General features: G+C 35.9%; 4 protein-coding genes and 1 pseudogene across 5 annotated transcripts; 1 reads left to right on the top strand and 4 right to left on the bottom strand.

Moving 5' to 3' along the window:
* Positions 1-1254: 1254 nt before the first annotated feature.
* Positions 1255-4230, bottom strand: LOC103320486 (BSD domain-containing protein). Its single transcript, XM_008222167.3, has 3 exons — positions 3689-4230; positions 2968-3155; positions 1255-2273 (listed from the first exon to the last, which is right to left on the bottom strand). Exons 1-3 carry the CDS (start codon positions 4194-4196, stop codon positions 1767-1769), a joined length of 1203 nt encoding a protein of 400 aa, XP_008220389.2. The 5' UTR covers positions 4197-4230; the 3' UTR covers positions 1255-1766.
* A 1691-nt stretch (positions 4231-5921) lies between these two features.
* On the bottom strand, positions 5922-8727 carry LOC103320485 (U-box domain-containing protein 30 pseudogene; annotated as a pseudogene). The gene has a single exon (XR_016124158.1). The product of XR_016124158.1 is annotated as a U-box domain-containing protein 30 pseudogene (transcript).
* Positions 8728-11460: 2733 nt separating this feature from the next.
* Positions 11461-13259, bottom strand: LOC103320484 (alpha/beta-Hydrolases superfamily protein). The gene is made up of 2 exons (XM_008222164.3): positions 12736-13259; positions 11461-12468 (listed from the first exon to the last, which is right to left on the bottom strand). The coding sequence occupies exons 1-2, from the start codon at positions 13131-13133 to the stop codon at positions 11550-11552; spliced, it is 1317 nt and encodes a 438-aa protein (XP_008220386.2). The 5' UTR covers positions 13134-13259; the 3' UTR covers positions 11461-11549.
* Positions 13260-13851: 592 nt separating this feature from the next.
* LOC148919630 (phytochrome A-associated F-box protein-like) lies at positions 13852-15996 on the bottom strand. Its single transcript, XM_089044404.1, has 4 exons — positions 15910-15996; positions 14186-14408; positions 14060-14082; positions 13852-13998 (listed from the first exon to the last, which is right to left on the bottom strand). Exons 1-4 carry the CDS (start codon positions 15994-15996, stop codon positions 13852-13854), a joined length of 480 nt encoding a protein of 159 aa, XP_088900530.1.
* Positions 15997-20907: 4911 nt separating this feature from the next.
* On the top strand, positions 20908-21984 carry LOC103320483 (uncharacterized). The gene has a single exon (XM_008222163.3). The coding sequence runs from the start codon at positions 21202-21204 to the stop codon at positions 21706-21708; it is 507 nt and encodes a 168-aa protein (XP_008220385.2). The 5' UTR covers positions 20908-21201; the 3' UTR covers positions 21709-21984.
* Positions 21985-23949: the final 1965 nt, after the last annotated feature.

Below are 23949 nucleotides of genomic sequence, written 5' to 3'. Positions count from 1 at the left end.
GGGATTTGATTGTGATTTTTTAGGAAAATTCAGAAGGGTTTTTTCTTTCTAGAATTTGGTTTGGATTCTATAGTTTTTTTTTTGGGTTTATGTTACAGAGAAATCCATATTTTTATTGATGGTGCAATGTGGAAATATACTCTTTAAATATATATATTTTTTAGGAGTATAGCCGCCCGGCTATACTGCAAATAGAATATTTAACGATTATAGCCGCGCGGCTCTACCGTATGAATAGAATACTTCAGAAGTATAGCCGCGCGGCTATACCCTTTAAATTATATCAGGAGGAGGCGAGTTCAACCTTTGTCTATTGATATGTTTCAACTTTTGTCTTGGCCACATATCAACGTTAAAATTTGCAAGGCAGGGCCTCTAGATAGCCTGTATGAATTCGCAGCGTGATCAGCCGTGAGGGAACTACCATCTAATGGTAAAGATTATAATGGCAAAGGTTTCTGTTTTTAAGTTGTGTTTTTTCCCCCTAATATCTTCAGAGCACTGGAGATCCCGTTTGATTCTGCATGCCTTTTTTTCTCCAGCTCCTTGATGCTGGATGCATACTTAACTTTTATCCTGCAAATTCTTTTGGAATACAGATAAGCAGCGAAAATCTGAGCATCGCAGTGTGCTATATTTTATTTTTGGTGTAATGGGGAAATATATTCTTTAAATATATATATATATATTTTAAAGAGTATAATATTTTAAAATAGAATATTTAAACAGTATAGCCGCGCGGCTATACCGTTTAAGTATATACGAAGGAGGCGAGGCAAGTGCTGAATATTTAAAGAAATGACAATGTGTAGATGATTGTTCCTCCCCCTGAGCCGATCATGACAGGATGCCAGTGGGCCAAATATATCTTTCCAGCTAGACTTGAGGGTATTATTTTGAGATGTGTTGATGCATCAAAGAATGATGTCATTCCAGTTTAGCAGCTTATTGAATAGCAGACTTATTTTAGGTATTGTTCTTTCAAAAGTATATTCTTTCCCTCTTTTATTATTATTGATGATGTTGGTGATGACGGTAGGGCTGAAGAAGTTGTGTTTGTAACAGATTAAGGAGGGGGTGGTGGTGTTTATTCCTTTTAACATGGTGTATAGTTTTCTTGGGTTTCCTTTCCCTTCCTATGTTTCTTCCAAGGTTTGAAAGCTTGTGTAATGGGGGTGGCTTGATGAAGCAGAGGATTTACATAATATAGCACAACACAAAAATTCCTAAAAATGATGGTATATGCAGAAGATATACAACAAGAAAGGCAAAATTGGTTTTATTGATCCAATGGTAATACATTCATCTTGCAAATTTTCTTTTAAAGACACGAAATTGGGGCAATTCATTGATGAAATGACCTCTTGTACCCTCTCTCAAAATCCCTAAATATTGTAATTACAATCCTATCACAATCAAACAAAACATATACTTTTCTGTAAAGACTTCAATGACAAGGTGGCAACACATCATGTACAAATTGGTATTCAGAACAAATAGCTTCACCAGAGGCTTGAGTCCCGGTGTGGGACTATTCCGTAGGGTAATCAGCAACGACTTAGAAGAGTCTCAGCGCAGGACTATTCAGTAGAACAATCTGCAGGTGCATAGAAGAGTCCTAGTGTAGGACTATGTTGGCAGGGCAATTGACAAATGATATACAAGTCCTCACCACCACCGGTGTTCATCAGATGAACCAAGGTTCCATCTTTTATCCAATGAGCAGAGCACCGTACCGATGATTAACCTCTCTTCCTTGAGGTTTCTTATTTCTTTGAGACAATCTTGAGTTTTGTGGGTGTAAGGAAATCATCGTCCTCGAGATCACTGAAAGATATGTCTTCTTCATTTACCACATGAATAGCCGTTCCACTATATCCGTCTAAATCAGAATCTTCCTCTGGCCAGTCATCCTCGTCATCTTCATAGATATTGTCTAGTATCTTAGAGGATGGACCAACTGTTAAATTCTTATCCTCTGTCTTAATGATGGGATTTTCTTCAATAACAGACTTATCAATGAATGGCATCTCATTACTCTCAACTGGATGCTTCTCAGTCTCATGGACTGTGGGAGACATGGTTGATTCATAAGGATGTGTCCTTAGCAGCTTGTCCTCATAATAAACACTACAGGATGAGACTGGAACAAAATCGTCATTTGGTATGTTAGAATTGTCTTTTAGAAAAGAAGTGTTTCTTTCAAATCCTTCGTATTCTGACATAGTCTGACATTGTAGCTCCTGCATCCACTTTGCTCTGGCTTCCATTACCTGCAACCAACATGTTAGACTGCATGAAATTTCAGAAAAGAAATATAAACCAGGCAATTGCTCAATCAAAAAGTGCAAACAAAACTTTGGTCCCAAAATTTATTCCAATTTTTCTGAAACCATCTATGTAGTCAAGAATTTCTAAATCCTAACTTTATTCCCCCATGAGGAAATGAAACTTGAGACATCAGAACAAAATACACTAACAGCCTTGAAACAAACTTAATTTAGAACCACAGACCGACTGACCTCTTATCTCTCCTCTTTTTTTCCTTTTTCCTGATCAACAAACTTAACAAGACAAACAGTAACCTAAATAAAGTATTGAAGTTGAACTCTTCTAGAGATGAATATCCAACATGCCTGAATGAACATGTAGAACTATCAAAACCCAGGCCTGGAAATGTTGGCAAACTCTAATGGAGGAGTTCAAGCTAACCAAAAGCAACAAGAACTTGTGAGATACAATGAAGTTTGGCCTTGGATAAGAAGTAACAAATGGAAGGCTGCAACTCTAGAATTGGCACGAAGCACAAATTCCCACTTTAATACATTACATGGTATGGTACTAAAATCCTGTAAACTAATTCCACTATAGTAGTAACTTTAATTCAGAATCTGAAGGCCTATGTTTGAAACAGCATCAAACTTAATCAATTATTTGAGGGACACTGTATACAAAAGGGAAGCTTACTTGGGGTGTGGACAAAATCTCCGCATCCTGCTTATTCAGCCTCGAATGCAGAAGCACAAAATAGACTTTCCAGAAGTAACTCTCGCTCATATGGCATGGACAGAGTTCAAACCTCAAAGCAGCTAATCTTGGCGCAAAATGTTCAATCGCCAGAGCATGCTCTTGCTGGGCATCAGACATTTCAAAATCTAAAATAAGAAAGGTGTATGAATTAGGCACCAACCACCGAACTACATGATTAAAAAAGAGCAATAAGTTTGATCAGGAAAGAGATAATATCAAAACTAAGGGTTTTGTCCAATGTAATCAAACTCCTCTTCCAACAATTTCACCATGAACTCATTCAAATTTCTGTAACTATTGTCTGCATTGTGCATAACATCCCCCATTGGTAACACTCATGATCTGGCCTGGTCGACCCAATCATGATATTGAAGGATGGGACCTTTTCTCGAAAAACTCCGGATCCGGAGAAGAGTTGAAGATGGTGCAACATCGAATCAAATTTTATATTCCTAATTTAAGATTTGCGAAAAACCAACACATTGATTAAAGATTGAAGGTTAAGCCTTGTAGTCAATAATTTGAAGAAGATTATGCAATGTACATTTTAAACGCATCGAATTTTCCACACTTCTAAATTGACCAATGAGAACTGAGACCTACATTCATACATACATACATGCATATCATTTTGTGTAATATCTCTATCTATACATACCGCCTAAGTCCTCTTCCTCATCAAGAGGAAAGTCCAGCCACGTTTCTGGATGCATCGCGATGTTTTTAGCGAATGCCAGGACCTCCTCAGTGACCCCAACAGCGCACTCTTCCAATTCATCCTCTTCGTCTTCAATCAAATCCATCGCCAATTGCTCGGGCCGATTATCGGGCGGCTCAGATCGATCGAAATCGGGACCTGATCGATTGGACAGCGTGGAGGGATCCGAAGGCGGTGGCGCGAGGAAGGTAGCGACGCCCCAGAATTGGCGGGTCAGGGTTTGTTTGAATTCGTCGAGGTCATCCTTCACGCCTCGGGTTTGGGCGTCGTCTTGTTCCTCGTCTGCAGATTCAATTCCACTTCTTCCATTGTCATCTTCTTGGGGTTTGGTGTCGGTGGTGGGTGAGATTGGTGCTTTGTCATTGTTGTTCGGTACGACGTCGTTCTCGGCACCACCGTCGTCGTCGAGCCGTAGAGAGTCAGCGAGCGAGCGTGCGAGCCATGACATTGTTTTTTTTTTTGGAGGAAGGAAGAAAGTGACGGATTTAAAAATGGGACGTTCAAAAAAGGTACGGGCGCAGTGGAAAGTGCGGGTATTGGATCCGCTGGTTTACGAACTACCCTTGTCGATAGTGGTAGGTCTATAGAAAGATGCCACGTGTGCACGTTCCCGGGTGAGAAACCAAATTATTTTGTCCGGCACAAGATAAATATATGATTAGGTAGATCCAGGTATGATATTGGATCCAATCATAACAGACTAAAGCACAGATACCTTTTGGACCTTATCTGCTTGACCAAATAAAAAATAAATTTTTTTGAAAGTTTTTCATGGCCCAGGGAAACAGGTGAATGAAGTTTACTTTCCAAGCTGTAAGCCCATGAATTCAATGTTTGTTGGGTTTTGACATCTACTTACGTTGTAGGTTGATTTCGATTTTGGGCTTGAGCAAATTCAAATTTTAATTTGTGGCCCGACCTGAATTCAATTTTACATTATGCATACATAAGTTAGGTCAGTTGGTTAAGACAGTATCCTTATTTTCTTGCACTCGAATTCAATCCCCCTTCCCGTATATTACAATAGTTTAGAATATCACTTCATATATAAAAAAAACTTGATGCATTAAAGCTTCACTAGTTATGATTGTTCCAATTGTGAAATGTATATATGTATGCTATGTATACAATTTTATTAAAAAATATATAAATTACAGATAACTTGACAAAAGAAAAAAAATGTTTTTGGAGGTGAATATTTTTCAAGAAATAATTGAAGCAGCAGGCTGAGGGACAACAATGTAATTTTCACCAAGTATTGTGAACGACTCAAAATTATTATTTATATTTCCATATTTCGAGCCTTTTTGGTTTTGGCCGGCATTATTTCCATTCAAAGATGCCATGTTGCAATTGCAAATGCTACAAAAGAATTTTTTGGTTCTTGTCCTCTCTGCTTTTCAGGTAGACAAGGTTTCAATGCTCTCTTTTTCCCCTCTTGAACAAATTTCTTTTCATTGCCAAGGGCCCAAAGGCTTTGTCCATGTGTGCCCATTCGTGACAACAAAAGTGACTTTGAGGGCCCTTAAAATGCTTCATCTAGTTTCAAGTTTTCAACTGCAAAGTACTTATTATTATTTTTTTTAATACAAGCGATATTAAAGAAGGATGGATTGAACACATTATGTCGATATAACCTCACCTTGACCACTTAAGCAATAAGCGCCGCGCATCTTAATTTTAATTTTATTACACCAAAATATTAATAAAACAAAAACATAAAAACAAAAAACATTGAAACTTCGGGAATCCAAAAAGCATTGCAATATCATCTTAAGATGATGATCAATGATTTTGATAGGACTTGGGATTAGTTGGCTAATTTTTATCTGATATAATTTTTTTCTAGGTGTTTTCATTAAAGCTCAGTCAGTTTTGCTTTCCCTTCTCACTCAACTTTTCGTTCACGTCTGAATCAAGAAACCCTTCTCTCTGTAGCAGCTTTTCCACAAAGAGTAAAACAGTGTCCTCCTTCACAGCCCTGTTGCCAGTCAATGCATCCAATAAATGAAGGGAAAGCAAACACGAAAGGCCCCTCCTCTCCTCCACCCATATCTTAGCTAGTCAGCTCTCTCAAGTCATCAGAGGACAATGCAAACCAGAACAGCACAGAGCCAAACATAAATGAGTGAATGGGAATTTCTAAATTTGCGGCAAATTCAAAAAACCATCATGTAAAAATTAAAAATTTCGTGTTCAATGCTTATTGTACATGACTTTATCTTATGCCCAACAGGCTCTATGAATGAACCCTGCAAAATCCAAATCTGCCTAGATCTTTACAAGAGGGAAATATGACTGAGAATCAATGGGGCTGCACAAGCCAAGCAACATCAACTACAATTACAGTAATGTTTTCCCTTCACTCAACTCCTTCACAGATACATTATAAAAGCCACTCTCTTGTTTGGACATGAAGAAACAAGCAACCTATCTGTAACCATTGTTGACAAGACAACAAACAAAAAGAACTCAATTTGGCTTGAATATTGTTGAGGCTTCTTGGCAAAAAGGTCAGCTTATAGACAGTGAAATTGTAGGTATGAAAATTTTGATACAGTGCCCAAATTGATCCACATTATGATGCTTCTGGTGGTGGAAACAATTGATCCCATCAAAGATTTTTAGTATACACAATAAAGAAGGGTACCTCAGAAACACCACAAGTGACTTTTGTCTTGAATTTTCTTGGATCCCCACAAGCTCTTTGGCTCCTTTATCCATTGGAACAATGAAAAATTGAGAGAATGTATATCAACAAAGTACCTTTTTTCTTTCTCTTCATTGTATTGTTCTAGTAAGCTTACACTTGGAAATGAATATTGTGGCAGTGTAATTTAGACTACACAACTTCAAGAGCTCTGCAGCCCTTTGCTTCAATACAGGATTGCAACCACTCTGAATTACAAGAAGCAGCTTGGCTGCCAAACCTGCCTCCACAGCAAGCGATGCGCATTCGTCCGGGGCGAGCTTGCAAACCGCCCACAAGATTGACAATGCAAGCTGAGTGCAGCTCTCTGAAACCTTCATCAATAGCCTAACCACACTGGGGATTGTCTTAGGACAATCTTTCAAAGCCTGCCTTCCCTCAGGAAGCGTTGACAAAACTTCCAGGATATGAAGGGCTAACTCCAAACACTCATGATTCAAATTGGGCAAGAGCTCAATCAATTGAGGAACTGCCCCGACGCTCACAACCGAGTTCCTGACTGACTCATGCGAACAAATTGTCTTCAGCAGACTGAGACCAGGCAAAACACCATTAGAGTGTCTTTTATCCTTCACTAACCTCAACAATCCGACCACAAGACTCAAGCTTGAGACGTTTTCTGACTCCAAATCCTTGCCCTCCATCAAAACTTCAATCAATTTCGTACAATTGATCTTGGTCTCAATGGATCCCTCATTCAACATATCAACCATTAACGATATCTTCGCCGGTTGCATCAGAATTGTCTTGGCTTCTGAACTGAGGTCCAAATTCACAAGTGTCCCAATTGCTTCTGACCCAACAGCGTGTGAAGTGAAAGGACCCAACAGAGAAGTAATCAAAGCAACACCTCCATTGTCCACCACTGTGTTCTTAGCTGATGCATGAGCAGTCACTACCTGTCTGAGCTCCTTGAGAGCTTGAACTCTGGCTTGGCCCTTAACCTTCTTCAGTGTCTCCAGAATCTCCAAAACCCTTCCTTGCACATCCTCTGACCTCTTCTTCATGGCCAAGTACTTCTGTGAAAACCAACTGAAAATCAGCTGCTGAAGGGTCTTGTTGGGTGTGACTGAATCATCCCAGAGCTCTTGCATTGTTGTGGGACAAGTATAGTGGCCCAAAGAGAACCATTTGAGAATGTTTGATCTCTCGTAAGTCTGACCCGTGCAAAGGGTTACAGGGTCTTGCATTGGCTCCAATGAGATTGGGCAAATGAAGACTGAAGGAATCTCAATGGACTCAAGCTCCTCAATCATCTTCTTCAGATCCAACTTTTGAGCCACAACACCAACACCACCACCACAAATTAACCCATCTTCACCACCCAAAATCCCATCTTTCACTGCAGTGTCCAGATCTAGAACTTGGCCACCACTACCCACATCAAACTTCATATCCCCAACTCTTCTCCTACCAGTTGGCTGGTACATAGGCATTTTTAGAACCCCTTTTGCAAATCAAGAAGAAAACCAAATAAACTACACTTGGCTTGGATAAGAAAGAGTTAAAGACCCTCAAAATCCAAAGACACCAAAAAACAAGAATTCCACTTGAAGACCAATCTGTCCCATCACATCCACCCAGCAAGAAGCGTGTGGCAAAGTAAAGGAGATAAAGAAAAGAAGATGGAGAGAGAAAAGTGTGGAAAAGAGAGGAGGGAGAGTTTTCTCTCTCACTGTTGCTTTCCTTTACTCTCTTAGGCTAAACCTTCTCATTGACAATTACAAGCAAGCAACAAAGACCATCAAATGCCAAAGGGGATATCTTTTCTCCCATTTCCTTGCTTTATCTGATCTCTTTCTATGGTCAAAAGGCCCACCTTCTTCTTCTTCACCACCACTACCACAACCATCATTATAATCATCACCAAATCAAGCACATCATGAAGTAGTAATCTTCTTCCCCAATACCAAAGCTCTCACTTCCTCTTCAAGCTCAATAAAAAGTTTGAAATCATACACCCCAGATCAGGGAAGAAAAAAGGCAAGAAGGCATTCAAAAGTGACAAAAGGGTCCAAACTCACTCATATCACTCAAACAGCACTCACCCAACTGACCAAAAAGAATACAGAGAAGAATTTTATAAATTTCTCAGAAAGAATTACAACAACAAGGACATGTGAGAATGAGAAAGCTCAGAACCATACCATGATAGCAAGTTAGAAAAGAGAAGGGCAGAGGAAAGAAAAGCATACGAAAAAAAGCTATCTTCTTCTGCACAGTCTCCTCCACTGCTCTGCTGGTCTTCTTGTGGGGGCAGGTGACGAAAACCCCCAAAAATTTGTTTATTATTATTATTTTCTTAAATTTCCTCGAGAAAATAATAGATTTGTGTCTGTGTCTGGGTTACCGGCTATCTCCGGTTCTGCAAGTCCTGGCAAACTGTGCACCACACGTGCAGTCAGACATTGTTTCTGGTCACAGACACAGTAATATCTGATGATAATTTTTTCTTCTTGTTTTTTGTAATTTATTTTTGTATTATCGATATTCATGCACTTCTGTATAATTTATTTATAAGCATGCAGATGCAGTGGCAGAGACTCTGCATCTGTGACAATGTAATTATGCAACCAGTGCCCAGATAGGATAGAGGTTGTTTTTGACTGAATTATTTTTAATAAAGCTTGTTTGACTGAATTATATTCTGCAGTTAAATTTAAAATTATAAACTAATAAACGTTTTCAACTTTTATTTAATCAACGTTTCTTTTAATGACTTTGGATAAAAGGGTGTTCGAGTTTTTCTTTTTATATCGACCAAAAAATAGTGATATAAATTATTGTTTTATTCCCTCTTTTAAAAACAAAACAAAAAACCAAAAAATCCACCAAAAAAATGTTACAAAAGGGTGCTTGAAACCTTCCACCATGTTCATGGTAGGTATTACTAGGTTTGAATGGTCAGATTCAACCACCAATGGCTTGGCCAGCTCTTGCAGAAAAAGAAAAAAGTAGTAGTGGGTTGATAGAACGGTTGAAGAAATATATTAAGATAACGGATATAAATTGTAATATATGAGCATAGTGGTTTTATTCAATCATATTCAATATTAAATGGCTCATAAAATCTATTAATGTTATGAGTGGTCACTTGTGCATGTTGTCATATGAACTTTATTTTTTCTTAAGGAATAAGTTGGTGTGCAAAGTTTTTTAAAAAAATAAAAAGTTGGTATGCAAATGTTGATAAATTTAGTTATCACTCTTTTTGTAAGTGAATTGGTATCTTCTTTTTTTATTTTTTTATAACAAAATGCTTCTTGTGGATTTAGTAATTAATATTATTTCTCTGTATATTCAACATTTTTTTTCCTTCTTTAAATAAATATTGTTTCTCATCTGACTAATATGAAGGTCCACATGAGAAGTCCATATATGATACCTTCACTATAGAATTTCGTTTGCAAACTTTATTGTCAAGAGGAAGAGGAGGAGGCGAGTTAGAAAGAAGGGCAACCCAATCCACTACATAATGGCATATTTATTAATTCATAATAGAAATTAAAATAAGGAGTTGAATTCCTATTACTAATTACTCATATGTTTTCTTCACATAAATGAATGAAAATGTGGACTCACGCAAAATTAGGAATTTAACTCCTGATTTTGAAGAAATTTGGACTTTTGGGTGGATGTGATATTCTAATTATTGGAGAACTAACGCATTAGGAAATCACACGATTTTATAATTTTCAAATTTGTTATTCACTTTAACCCATCAAAAATTTGCATATAAAATAATTTATTTAGAACAAGGACATTTTAGTAATCAAATTGGGTTTAATTACGATTCATGAAAATTTAGTAAATAACTTATAGAGAATCAATACCATTCATTCCCTGATTCTAGATAGTTTAGTAAACAACTTCAATGAGAGTCCGGATTTTGACTCATTCTCAATTCAATTCATCTTCACCCAATTCCATATTAGTAAGAGTATCTACAATCATGCTATCTATTTTTTAGTTAAAATTTAGCTACAAACATATAAAAGTTATTTTAGGAGGAGCTTTCTATAGAATTTTAACTCAAATCATAATTTCTCATATTTTTGGTGTTTTAGTAAAACTCCCTTTAAAGAATCATAAATGCTATCAATATTTTTTAATTGGTCAATCTCTATAAAAATATATATATACAATAATTATCATTAAATACAAGTTTAAAATACTCATAAAATAAAATAGCATTAAATTATAGAGAGCCATTATGAGTCATTTCTATCTCTTCACATTTAGGAGCTCCTATAAATCTCCTTATTTTAAGTGGTAGATAGAGAGCATGATTGAAATTGTATTTTTTCAATTTCTTTCTAAAATAAATATTTAAAAAGCCTATTATGAATGCCCTAAACATACCAATAATACAGGAAATGTCACACTACGAGTCCTCCTGTAGGTTGAGAAAATAATATTATTAGTCAAAGCTATACTTCCCGGTCAGTCCTCACTCTGATTATATTATAATTTTATGCAATCACACAGTTAATTAATATAAATTAAATGCAACCTTTTTTTTTTGGGTCTGATAAATTAAATGTAACTTAAGCCAGGGAGAAAGTGCCTGGCTCTTTGAACGCACGGTTCCCAACTACGTGGAAGTACGTGATTGGTCATAAGAAAGCAAGTGCATCTCTCTCTCTCTGTGTGCAATCGTCCAAAGGCTTGAAAGTGGTCAAACCGGACACCGGAAAGCCAAAAATTGCCAATCGAGGCCAATGCAAATTATAAATCTTTTTTCCTTTTTACAATTTTATTTTTTTAATTTGAGGAAAGTGAATTACAAATCTTTAGATCCTCAGGATCGGTCAAACCACCGAGCTGGCAGCCTGGCGCTTTATGAAAGCCACGCTCTGGTGGGTCCCGCCCCACGGGCCTTCCAGTCTTCCCCGAACTCCTATGCTCTTCTTTTTAAAATATTCGCCCTGAATTAAAAATAAAAAACAAATATTTCCCCTCCTTTCAAATTTGTATTTAAGAAAATTAAAAAATATTCCCATTTTATTTGCTCATTTGGTATCAAGAGCAATTTTCTTCTTATTTCCGATGTGGGATACATATAGTGCCTTTTCCACATATGATCAAAATTCACTCAACACTAATAACATTCTCAACAAAACTGAGCTGGGAATTAATCCCAGAAATTTCTCTGACAATTTGATCAAGTGCGCCTTCGTCTTTGAGTATGGCCGTATGAGAAACCCCAGGAATTCTGATGGTTTTCAGGGTTTGATTTTTCACATCAGACCATAGAGATTCATGTGCCATTAAGCTCACCATGTTCACAGTCCCATCTCCATCCCCATAAACAATCTCAGGCTGCTCATCAAAACCCTTGTTTCCATAGAACAAAGTCTCCGCTGTCTTCACACCACTTCCAAAAACACAAGTAATAGGCACCCCGGGAGCAACCAGCTGATCCATCAAGCCCAAAACGCGCGTTTTGAAAGGATGAATACCTTGTTCAAATCCAATGTCACTGAGAAATTGTGGAATATCAGAGGCTGAATATGTAGCGTTTGGGGTGATTACAAGTGGGGTTTTACGACCAAATAATTTAGGGTTTGGCATTAGCCAAAGGTTGCTCTCTGAGCTCCTTTGCTCTTCTCTAACCAGCAATGGATCCACTAGGGGCACCCCTAATGTGTTGCCTGAGGCAAATGTGAGCATTTCGTCCACGGTGCCACCCCATGGTGTGGAGAGTGAAACAAAGTGTTTAATGAATTTCCGGCGCCACGAAGGTGTGTTCCGGTTGAGGAGGTGGAGAGCAAAGAGGCCTCCTAAGCTGTGTGACACAAGAATTACTGGCCTTCCTCCATTAGAGGTGCTTGCATTTTCTATCAAATCTTTTAGGTCTTGTAAGAACTTGGAACCAACATGGGATGGATGATCTTCTGGTGCCAAACCATACCGAAAATCGTATGGGGCCCCAAATAGGTTTTTTTCGTTGACATAGCCAATGTTTTCCAATGATTCCACTAGAGGTGCCATGTATCCCGTGATGCGCCTATATACAAATGTAGTTATCTACTATTAGTGCAAATATAATATCAATTTTTAACATTCGTGTTATGCTGTCGCACTCTCAATCTCAATAATATTACATTATAAACGATAAAATGCGACATTGGTCATGTAACATTGGCGCAACATAATTGATATTCTAAACTTTGTGACAAGTGAAAATTTCTCAAATTTTTTAAATCCATCTTCTATGAATGCAGAAATGGCATCAATTATTGAAACAATTAACTTAAGCAACATATGAGCTTACTTGAGATTGGGGTCGAGGTAGAGAAGAGACTGGGTGGAACCAAAGTGAGGCGCCCTGGTCTCGATCCCAGGGACATTTTTGTAATCATCCAAATCAGGGTCATAATAAAGCGTCATGCGCTCAGCAAAGCAGGAGGTGAAAGGAGCCAAGAGGACACTCGGGTCGAACCAGAGCCTGAACCAGCCGTCCTTCTTCCTCTGAAATGGGTACCAACGGCTGCACAGCAGACTAGAGGGCTTGTACTTGCTGGTTAGCCGGGCTTCCAGCTGGTTCCCGCCATTCCCAGGTATGAGGATCAGAGGGTACAGGTTGCCGCCTGCCTGACACGTGTACACCATCACAGCCATTGATGAAACCAAGCTAACCAACAGCACCAGTTTCAGCCCTAGCTCCTTCATAATTTGCTCCTCTTTGTCTTTGCTCGTCTTTTGGGCTTGTCTCTGCGACAGAGTGATGAGCAAATTTTGACTGCATTGTACTTGCTATCATATCTTCTTGGCTTGTAGATGACATCTGCTTGCTATAAACTTGTGGTGGAAAATGAGATACGTAATGCAGCCTTAATGGATAAATTGAAAACACACCCGTGTTTTTTTTCCATGCACCCACCACCAAAAGAAGAAAAGGCCTATCCGGGTTGGGCCTTGAGGCCTTTGAATTTGGGCCAAATCTTTGAAGCAGATTATTGAACTTTGGGCCGTTTTCTAGTCAAAAGTCTCTGTTTAATTTTTAAGGCTAACGACAAAACATACCATTGATGTTTGGGGTTATTCTCAATATGGGCACCGAGGTTTCAATTTCATCAATTTACACCCAAACGTTTTAAGATTTGATCAATTTGTACCTTTCGTTAATTTGACCGTCTAGTCCTCTGTTAAATTGATGATGTGGTAAGTGAGGGACCCACTTTTGTGTTATGTGTCAATAAAAGTAATAAAAAATCCTTAAAATGATAAAACATTAATATGCTTTTTAAAAGACTAATATTTTTAAAACATAACTAAAACAAAAACAAATAAAACAAATAAAAAACCAAAGTATTTTCTGAACCAGTCATCCTTTCTCTCTCTCTCTCCCCCCAACCACCTTCTCCGACCCACTGACAAATCACGCCGTCTAACAAACCTCCCCGACATCGACCCAACCAGACCAATCACATATGTATAAGCAATCGCCACGTAACCGACTATGAATAAGCTTATTGCCTTGTTGATTGCTCAAATTCCAAACCCAGAACCCAAATGCAACCCTAAACCCTAAACCCTAATTCATCGCTCACTCTAACATTGCCTATCTTAATAGCCTGATCCTCTGCTGCTTCTACTTGGGCTTCAGAATCATCATACACTGTATCAATAAAGAGCGTCAAATAGAGATTAATAACAATTAGACCTGTCTTTGGGGTTTATCCCCCCTTGTTCACCAAAAAAGAAGAAGAAAAAAGGTGAACAATTAGACCCAAAAGCACCCAATTCATGATTCACACCAATTTGGCTCGAGGAAGGCTCGATTAGGTGCTTGTGGACCGGAGACGAATCTAATCTCCGATAATTCTCATCGGGACCAAGCTCGCGTTTGAGCTCAAAATCGAAGTTCTCAATGAGAACATAGGAGTGGAGGAGAACGGGGAAGAGATCGGAGACGATGAAAGGGATGACCTTGCAGCACTTGGACTTCCAGCAAACGTTGCAAATCAAGGGCTTGTCCAATATAGATCCCTACATTTTCTATTTCCTAGACATATACCTATCACTCTATAAATCTATGTGTAAAACCCAATTTCAAATTTAAATGACTAGTAGGATATAAGAGGTCGTAATATTTCTATATTTTTACATCATTGCCACCAAACTTCATATTTTATTTATAATTTATTTCAAGCATTTCATTAACTGCCATAATTGTAATTAATATACTCCCTATTAATAGCATATCAATCACCCCATTTCTTTTAGTTGTCATTCCCTTTCACATCTCGCCCCTTAAAATTACCAAAAAAAAAAATATGTAAATTACATATCCAATAATGTACCTATGAAAAATATAATATAAATATATACATATAAAATATAGGTATATTATTTACCAAAAAAAAAAAAAAGTCAGTTACTTGTAATTGTGTATATTTTTCATAATTAAAATAGGTACATAATAATTTATATAAAATATAGGTACATTATTTACCCATAGGTAAATTATTTTACAATATACATGTAAATGTGTATAGGTACATTATTTGGAATAGATAATTATGTACACTTTTCATACTAGGTAAATTATGTTTTTCATAAAACAAACAAGTAATAGGTACATTATTTTTTCAACATAATTAGTATGTACAGTTTTATTCATAAACAATTATAAAGTGGATCATTAGTCATGTATAATTCATAAAAAGAAAATAACATAAACATTTTATTAAACAAACCGATTACCTAAATTTGAATTTATTGTTAAATTTTTTTAAAAATGTTTCAAAATTAATTCCTACATCCATTACAACAATTTAGAGATCTTTCCAAATTCAACATCTGTCATTATATACAATTCAATTAAAAACTGTTTCCATATTGATTCCTACATTAATATACAAAATGCAATAATGGCTTAGTTGGGGGTATTTTTGGAATCTGAAAAAATACAATAAATCAGATTTTATGCTTAATTAGGTAACTTGCTAAGTTGGATCTTAGTCATGAGTTTTTACTTATACAAATTGGGTATTATTTATAGGAACAAAAAGTGAAGGGTTTTAGGTACGGCAAATTGAATTTGAAGGGTGTAAGCCAAATTTACTATTAAAAATATTAGTTTTTAAAAAAAGCATATTAATGTTTTAGAAAAATTAGGTATTAGACATAAAATCTTTACAAATTAGGATTTGAGATATATAGTATTTTTGTTAAGGTTTTGATACATATGAATCAAATTTTGTTTTAGATTTGGCAAAGAGGAGGCTCAAGATTCGTTGGGCCTGCCTAAATTATAAAAACTAAAAATATATTTTTAGCCTTTTTGTTTAAAAGCACAAAATCAGATCTCCCTCCAATAAAGCCGCGCCGAAAGCTCTCTCTTCTTCCTCACGATGAGTCTTCTCCAAAGTAAAGCTCTGAGCTTGGCCGTAGCAAGAAGCTATGGCAGGATCATTCGGGCGCGTCATTGGTGGTGGCCAACCTGGCAGAGGAGGGAAGGGCTGATTTTGGAGAGTAGAGGAGGGCAATTCTCTCTGTCTGGTTCTTCCTTCTTTGGCGTTAAGGTCATTCTTGGGCAGGAGCTGAATTGTATTGATTTTGAGGTATTTATGTTTATGCAATTTATTCTTCGTTGTTGTTGACAGTTGGAAAATGACTTTTTATTGATTTTGAATAATTGTGTAGTTTGATGACAGTTGGAAAATGACTATTTTCTTGCTCTAGATTATGCGATGCTGTTTTGATTTGATCTACGTAGTTGTTGCTAATTCTTTTTATTTTCTTGTGTTTGTGTAAATTTGTGAATAGTCACATTGTTTGTACTGAATTTTACTTCATTAAATTGGTAATTTTTGCTAATAGTGATGTATAGGCATAAAGATCTGACTTTTTAGTTCAATTTTTTGATCGGTGGTTGATGTGTAGAGTGTTGGGGTTTGATTTAGACTGGGAAGGGAGTTTGCATTGTGTGAGCTCGCACTGTAGCATTTGCACTTTTTTGAACACAGTTTTCTTGTTTGTGAAGAGAGAGTTGATTAGATTACTTTGCTATAGAAAATGATCTAGTAATTGTAGCTGGAGTTTCAATCTCTATAGAAATTTGCAACTTCGTTCTTGACTCCCTTTGATTGAGAATTTTTCATTAGATTTCATTAGCAATTTTAACACTAGATAGAATTGGACTCTTCAGTCTTTGGGCATTTTAGGTGTTATTTTACATAGGTTGATTGATGAGTCATCTCTCCCCCATTTCAACCCCTATCATATGATTTGGAGGGGCAAAAGTACCGAGTAAAAATATTCTTTAGATTATTGCTCGTGGTAGAGTAAATACTTGTGGTTCAAAAGAGGCCTAAAGTTAATCTATCTCATCATGGGTGTATTATGTGCAAGAGGGAGGCTGAAAATAGTGACCCTTTTGGAGCTGAAAATATTGACCCTTTTGGAGCTGAAAATGTTCTTTAAAGCTTTGGCACAAAATATTCATGGAAGCTTGGCCATGCATTTTTATGGTTTCTGAGAAGCACTATCCTTTTGAAGGGGAAAAACAAGAACTCATGTGGAGTTGTAGTGTATGGCTGTAGGGTTTGTATGGATGGAATGAAATAAGAGGATATTGTATGATGCTTGAATTTGCATTAGGGATTGCTTAGGTATGGATGGAATGAAAAAATTGTATCAAAGAGTGATTTATTCAACATTTAAGTAAATGTCTTTGTCCTCATTACTTCATTTACTTAAGAATGTAAATGTACCCCCCATTTGATTCAAATTACTAATCAAATTCCCACCAAATCAAAATATGAATTAGTGCGATTTTATGATGGCTCATTAAGGGATTGCTTATCCGGTCTTGCACCTCAGCAACTTCTTCCTATTTTAGAAGTAAAAGTATCAGTAGAATTTTCAGCAAATCAACTATGGCAAATGGTATGTTCTTTTCAAATTTATTAGACAAAAAGGATATCAAAATAAATGGAAACTGCAATGCAGTTTCCATTTCTTTAGTACTTTCATCTTGGTTTTCCATTTGGTTCCTCATTAATATGTTTATTTTTTCCCATACTTTGCAGTGCAGTTTCTAATTTGATTATATGATTTTATTGGTTTGGTTGTTTCTTACTAGTTGTTGGCATTAATTTTTTTTTTGTTTTCAGTTGCTAATTTGATTGGTTTAGGTTTCTTTTTACTAGCTGTGGTCATGTAGTTTTTAGGTTTTTAGCTGTTCTTGCAACTCTTGCTTTTGATCTTAATGTAAACCATCCATATAAACCGCTAGTTGAGGCAATAAAGAAATTCAAAGTAGCTTAAAATGTCCTTGCTCAAGTTGCATGGAATTTTGTTAATGACGGGTATGTTTCTCTTAGTTCATATATCTTGCTTGTTCTTCTTGGCCTTTCTTTAGTTGTTTTTTGAACTTCGAATGTGGCATGCAGACTTACTATGCATTTGTCTTGATTTGGAAATGGTTGATGCCATCACTGTCATATGATATTTTGCATTTAAGCTTTAGTTGAGTGAAATTTTATACAGGTTCTGCATTGTAGTTTTGCACAAACTACATTTCAGTTTCAGAAACTGCATTGTAGTTTTGGTACTTACAATTGGATTTTTGCTCTTTCATTGGTCTTAAACCTCACCAATTTGAAGAAGTAGAGGCTACCCAGATGAAGAATTAGGTGGGCAAGAGAAGAGTAGAACTACCCAAGAGTAAGGAAACTCAAAATTGGACTTTTAGAAACCGCATTGCAGTTTTCATTTAATTGCTCTTTCCTTGGTCTTCAACCTCACCAATTTGAAGAGTAGAGGCTACCCAGATGAGGAATTGGGTAGGCAAGAGAAGAGTAGAACTACCCAAGAGTAAGGGAACTCAAAATTAGACTTTTAGAAACTTCATTGCAGTTTTCATTTAATTACAATTGGTTTTTTGTTCTTTCCTTGGCCTTTAACCTCACCAATTTGAAGAGTAGATGCTACCCAGATGAGGAATTGGGTAGGCAAGAGAAAAGTAGAATTACCCAATAGCAAGGGAACTCAAAATTGGATAAAATTGTTCATATTGGTTCCTCCATTGTGCTTCAATAAAATTAATATTTGTTTTTGAAGCTATTTTCATTTTTGTTTTTGTTTTTTTAAAACATAATTGATATCTACATTGTATTTTTGTTGTTGTTTTTCTGTTTTTATTTGCAATTTTTGTGTGAAAAAGTGTTGAAATGATTTTTTAATTTATTTTTAAAAACCGTGGATTATTTATATAAATATTGTATAACTGAATAAATATTACAAAATCAAGTTTGGTGTAGTGGTTTGTGAGTGAGCCTTTCTCCTTTGAGGGTCAAGATTCAAGTCCCTTCAATGACACAAAATCTTTTTTTAAAGGTGAATAAAGGGCAACGGAGTTGGTCCCTTGCAGACGGTGGCAGGCCGATGATGGTGGCGGTGGCGGGAGGTGGCGGCGGTGGTAGTGGTGGCAGGTGGCCGGTGGTGGTGGTTGATGGTGGTCAGTGGTGGCCGACGGTGGTGGTCGGTTTTTATTACTTTTATTGACACATAAGCACAAAAGTGGGTCCCTCACTTGCCACATCATCAATTTAACAGAAGACTAGACAGTCAAATTAACAGAAGGTGCAATTTATAGAATCTTAAAATATTTGGGTGTGAATTGGTGAAATTGAAACCTTGGTACCCATATTGAAAATGACCCCAAACATCAAAGGTGTGTTTTGTCGTTAACCCTAATTTTTATCATAATTTTGTGAAACATCTGAGAAAATTGGGCACATTATATAAGAGCACTTCTACCCGTGCAGGCCAGTATGGGCAAAAGGCCCTCCAATCCCCAAAAATCAACTCCGGCGGTGAAGGCCATCTCATGCAACGAGTGGGCTCTATCATCCTGGGCAAGCAAGCCTAAAGGCAAGACTTGCTTGGGTTGCTGCTTGCGTTTGCTGATGTTAATATGACATCAGCAACCAATTCAAATACCCCAAAAAATAACAAAAAATTCAAATTTTAAAATATTTTTATAAATACCTAGCCATGTTCTTCACTTCCCACACTAAAACTCTATACAAATTCTTCTCCTTATATCTCGTGTGAATAATGTTTGCCTTTACTTGTCATGACAATGGAAAAAACAAAATAAAAAAAGTAGGGCAGTCACTATTCATATAAATAGTGTTTGCCCTAACTTGCCCTAGCCATTTGCCTGGCATGGCACCATGGATGGAAGTACTCTAACATACGAACAAGGCAAACATGGGCTTAGTCAAGTTGGATAGAGTGAATGTACTCTTCTCACTTTGCACTCGAGTTCGAATCCTCCTCCTTATAATTTAAATTAATTTAAAATAAATTATGCTTGTATCAAACAAATAACATACAAACAAGAAATGTCATCATACCTGTTTTATTCAAGTCAAATTTATATGTCCATACCAGTTACAAACAAGTTCAATGCGATTGGTATTTAATTGCAATATCCTAATCATTTTTCCCAAACACACACATACAACCGGCGCCCACAAATTATATATATATGTGTGTGTGCTGGCCAGCTTTCAATTTTCCTTTATTATTTATTTGGGTCTAAACTTTATCCCACGCTAAGTCTTCGTTTTCATGAAATTACCAAAACCAGTCAAGAGCACTCATAGTGCGACAGAGTCAATGTCTGCCATGGCCTCACTGCTGAGAACACTAATTCAATTGTTCAATAATTTTAGATAGCAGTCATTGCATTGCAGTGGCAGCAATTGACTGAAATTTTTTATTTTGACCAAAATAAAAATGATTGAATTTTTTTATATTAAGTTGATCATTGTTTTAACTTACACACACAGGATTGCCATGGAAGAGAAGCTCCTTTTACAAGAAATGAGCGTGTAGTTGGTTTGCAATTTGACCATTAAGCCAACAGATGATGACTCATCAAATGGATGAGAGGAACAACAACAACAACAACAACATAAAAATAGAAATAAATAAAAAGTCAAATGTGGAAAACCCCCTTAGTCATCTTAAACCGTCCTTTCAATTTTGGCCTACTTCATCATTTCAAATTAATTAAGATTGCAAATCGCCTTTCCCTCTTGCTTTTCATTCCTTGTATTTCTCATTAATTTTTATTTATTTTTATCAAAGAAAAACTTCATTACAATCGAAGACATCTAAAATACCAATTTCAAAAAGACAACAAATTAACACGTTGAAAATAAAATTCAAACAGTTAAAAGCAGCATTAGCCCAAATCACTAATCCTTAAGCATTCAGTTTATGTTACCTGTATTCCACTTGTGCGTAGATTTATGTATTTAATGTGTTGAAAAACTATTTAATCTCTTTTTAAGTAAAATATCAATATTTTGCATTTAATACACGTGAAATAAACTGCATAAGGAAAGCAAAAAGAGAAAGAGAAAAGAGAAATTAGTTAACATTCCTGATTAGATAAGCGGAAAATCTTAGCACACCACACACCTCTTTGTTCTTATCTCTTTGCCTTTTCTAATCTCGTGGGTTCTGAAAAAGTCTAAACCCACCTCCTTGTTCATACTTCACTCAAGCATGTTGTTTCTTGGTCACCCTCCACAAAACCGTATATATTCACATTGCCTCTCAACCCACCTCTGCCTCTCTCTCTCTCTCTCTCTCTCTCTCTCTCTCTCATTTTTTCATTTCCCTCATAAACCCAATTTCAATCAAATCCCACTAAAACCCTTTTGCTCAATCACCAATTTTGATTTATTGTCACATTAAAAAGTTGTGCAACATGAGAAGCACCAAAGCAGAGAACAAAAACAAGTTTATGAGAATCATCACAGTACCAATCAGAGCTCTGAGCAAAGCCAAGGACTTTTATGTGAGAAGCATGACAGATGTGGCTGAGAGAGTGAGCTATGGCAACACCATGGGAGGCCCAGGTGGCCAGTTCTCTTCAAGCCTTCCCAAAAGCTTCAGCTCTAGGTCAACTTCTGGGTCGAGTGAAGCCAGTGGTGATGATTTTTCAGAGCTTATCAGAGCTGCTTCTGCCAGGAGCTATGGAACAAGGATTGATGTGGATGCAATATTGAAAGAGCAGCAGCTGAAGCGATCTGCTACAACCACCACCATGGGATCAAAAGCTGTGCTTCCCAAGTGTAGCAGCGTGGCCATGGGCAGGATTGATGAAGACGGGCCTGCTGATTCTGATGAACATGCTGCTGGTGATGTCAAGCCCGACTTGTTCTACCCAAGAAGCAGAAGCTATGCTGTTACAAAGAGAAGTGTTGCTTTCTGATTGTTCTGTAGTGGGAAATTTCTTGTGGTTTTGATTCATTTTCTTATGTGATTGAAACCTGAAAAATGTCTGTACAAAATTCAGGTTTTGAAATTAGAGCTGGTTTGAAAGTTTGAAGTGAGTTTGTTTGTATATATGCATCCTGTTTCAGGACAACTTTTAAAGCCTATCTACTTTGCTGCAAATACAAGCAAAATTATGAGAAAAAAAAACTTGGGTTATTGCCTAATTGGGTTTTAATTGCTTAATTGACATTATATTACAATTTACACATAATGTTCCTTTAAAAAAAAAAAAACTTTGGATGAGTACCAGATTATTCCAATATTTTCCTTTTAATGATGTTCTACGTTTTATTTTTATACAAATTTATAAATAAACTCAATCCTAGACATGTATTTATAAAAAAACTCAAACACTATTTAAACACAGAAACACACCCAAAATCAACCACAAAGTCAACAATTGTATATTTTTTTGGGTGTGTTTATAAATGAGTTTTGAGTGTGTGTAATGATGAGTTTTTGGTGTGTTTATAAAGTGTTTTGGGTGTTGAATTTTTTTATAATTTCAACTCCCATTTTGAGTGTTTTAGTGAAACTCCCTTATTTTTATAGGTGAGATAACAAAATGGTAGTAATATTCTTGTACTCCAAAAACCATGGTAGTAATATTGTTCTCATCAGGATATCTACACGTTATTATTGTGCGAATACTATTGTAAATAAGGAGGAAAACATGAAGGGATAATTGAAAATACATTGAACAATAATGTGTGAATGCTATTGTAAATAAGGAGAAATGTATGGAGAAATAGTAGAAAATACATTGAGTCCGCACGGTAATAATGTCTGAACGTTCACATAGGAGAATTTCTGATACATAATTATGATTGTTTGTTAGCAAGTCGCATAAGAAATAGGATTAGTAATACTAAATATAGAATTACTATATTATGTATCAACCTAACCTAACACACAACGACAAATACATACAAAAACAAAACAAAAATGTTAGAAGAGAAATATGATAAAAATATTTATAATTTTCTATTAAAAACATTGTGTTGCCTAGCCTAGTTGCTTATGATAGAGAATAGCTCACCAAATGAAAATTGACAGGTCTCAAAGTCGTCTCATATCATTTAGCTTGTGACAAACCAAAAGTTTATTAATGTTTCTATAGCTTTCTTGTGATGCCCACATTATTCAACTGAACAAATCAAAGCTTCATAAAAATTCTATGGGCTTTTTCGCCCACCGGCAGAGTAGCAAGCCAGCCACCACGTGTGAAAACATGGATTTGTTTTTTGTTTATAATTCTCACGATTTATGATTTAAAATAATTTGATTCTTTCAATTAAATTAGCCCAATGATAATTATAGTTCCATATGAAAATAAGAGTGAACCATTTTTAAAATCGATTTAATTTGGATAATAGCTTTGTTTCTTTTGCCATACTGTAAGATAGTTTCAGCTGTTGTAAAGGTCTTCGAAACTACCACAACTGCAAATATCAAAAGAATATGAATGAACGATAAGAAACCCCCACATAGATAAACTTAATGCTTAGCGAGGCTAGTTTATGGGTTTAACACTGCAATATTTATGGCAACATATTTCTTAATTACAAATAGTTTTTCAAGTCTATAAAAGAATTTAAAAGAATTAAATAATATGTAATAAGTAATTTATGAAATTAATTAAAATATTTAAATACTAATTATTCACTAAAGAAATAATAACTAATTAAAGTAATTAAATAAGGCTAAGATATTACTTAATTACAAATATTAAACTAACCATACTAATTTTACGAATTTTTCAAAAAATAATTTAAAATAATTAATTACTATATATTGAGTAATTTATGAAATTAATTATTTACAAAATAAATAATAATTAAATAAGACTAAGATATTTTTTAATTACAAATATTAAATTAAAAACACAAAATTTGTTTTTTTTTTTAAAAATAAAATAAAATAGTCATATTTCCAATTTATTAAAATAAAAAAATATTCGAATATTATTTAAATATTGGAATATACTCAAACTGTATAGCTGAACGGCTATACTGTTCAAATTTATTCAAAGCGTATAGCAGATGGGCTATAATATTTAAATATTCCAATTTATTGAAAGTGTATTGCCGACCGCTATACTATTTAAATATTCAATTTTTTTAAAAGAGTAACGCCGGGCGGCTATATTCTATACTAATTTAAATATTCGAAATCA

The sequence above is a fragment of the Prunus mume genome, linkage group LG2, assembly GCF_029339155.1.
Source record: "Prunus mume cultivar Tortuosa linkage group LG2, ASM2933915v1, whole genome shotgun sequence".
In the NCBI taxonomy this organism is placed as follows: Eukaryota; Viridiplantae; Streptophyta; class Magnoliopsida; order Rosales; family Rosaceae; genus Prunus; species Prunus mume.
Note: the sequence above shows the minus strand (reverse complement) of the source record. Positions and strands in the feature narration are given on the sequence as shown.

Excerpts from the sequence above, each read along its gene's own strand:
- LOC103320486 (XM_008222167.3), bottom strand. The coding sequence starts at position 4,196 with ATGTCATGGCTCGCACGCTCGCTCGCTGACTCTCTACGGCTCGACGAC. Across the intron at positions 3,156-3,688 it reads TGAGGAAGAGGACTTAGGCG|ATTTTGAAATGTCTGATGCC; the intron begins GTATGTATAGAT and ends TTCTTATTTTAG. Across the intron at positions 2,274-2,967 it reads AGATTTTGTCCACACCCCAA|GTAATGGAAGCCAGAGCAAA; the intron begins GTAAGCTTCCCT and ends TGTTGGTTGCAG.
- LOC103320484 (XM_008222164.3), bottom strand. The coding sequence starts at position 13,133 with ATGAAGGAGCTAGGGCTGAAACTGGTGCTGTTGGTTAGCTTGGTTTCA. Across the intron at positions 12,469-12,735 it reads TACCTCGACCCCAATCTCAA|GCGCATCACGGGATACATGG; the intron begins GTAAGCTCATAT and ends ATTTGTATATAG.
- LOC148919630 (XM_089044404.1), bottom strand. The coding sequence starts at position 15,996 with ATGACCTTAACGCCAAAGAAGGAAGAACCAGACAGAGAGAATTGCCCT. Across the intron at positions 14,409-15,909 it reads GCCCTTCCCTCCTCTGCCAG|TCCAAGTGCTGCAAGGTCAT; the intron begins GTTGGCCACCAC and ends GTTTGCTGGAAG. Across the intron at positions 13,999-14,059 it reads ATGATGATTCTGAAGCCCAA|GGTTTAGGGTTTAGGGTTGC; the intron begins GTAGAAGCAGCA and ends GCGATGAATTAG.
- LOC103320483 (XM_008222163.3), top strand. The coding sequence starts at position 21,202 with ATGAGAAGCACCAAAGCAGAGAACAAAAACAAGTTTATGAGAATCATC.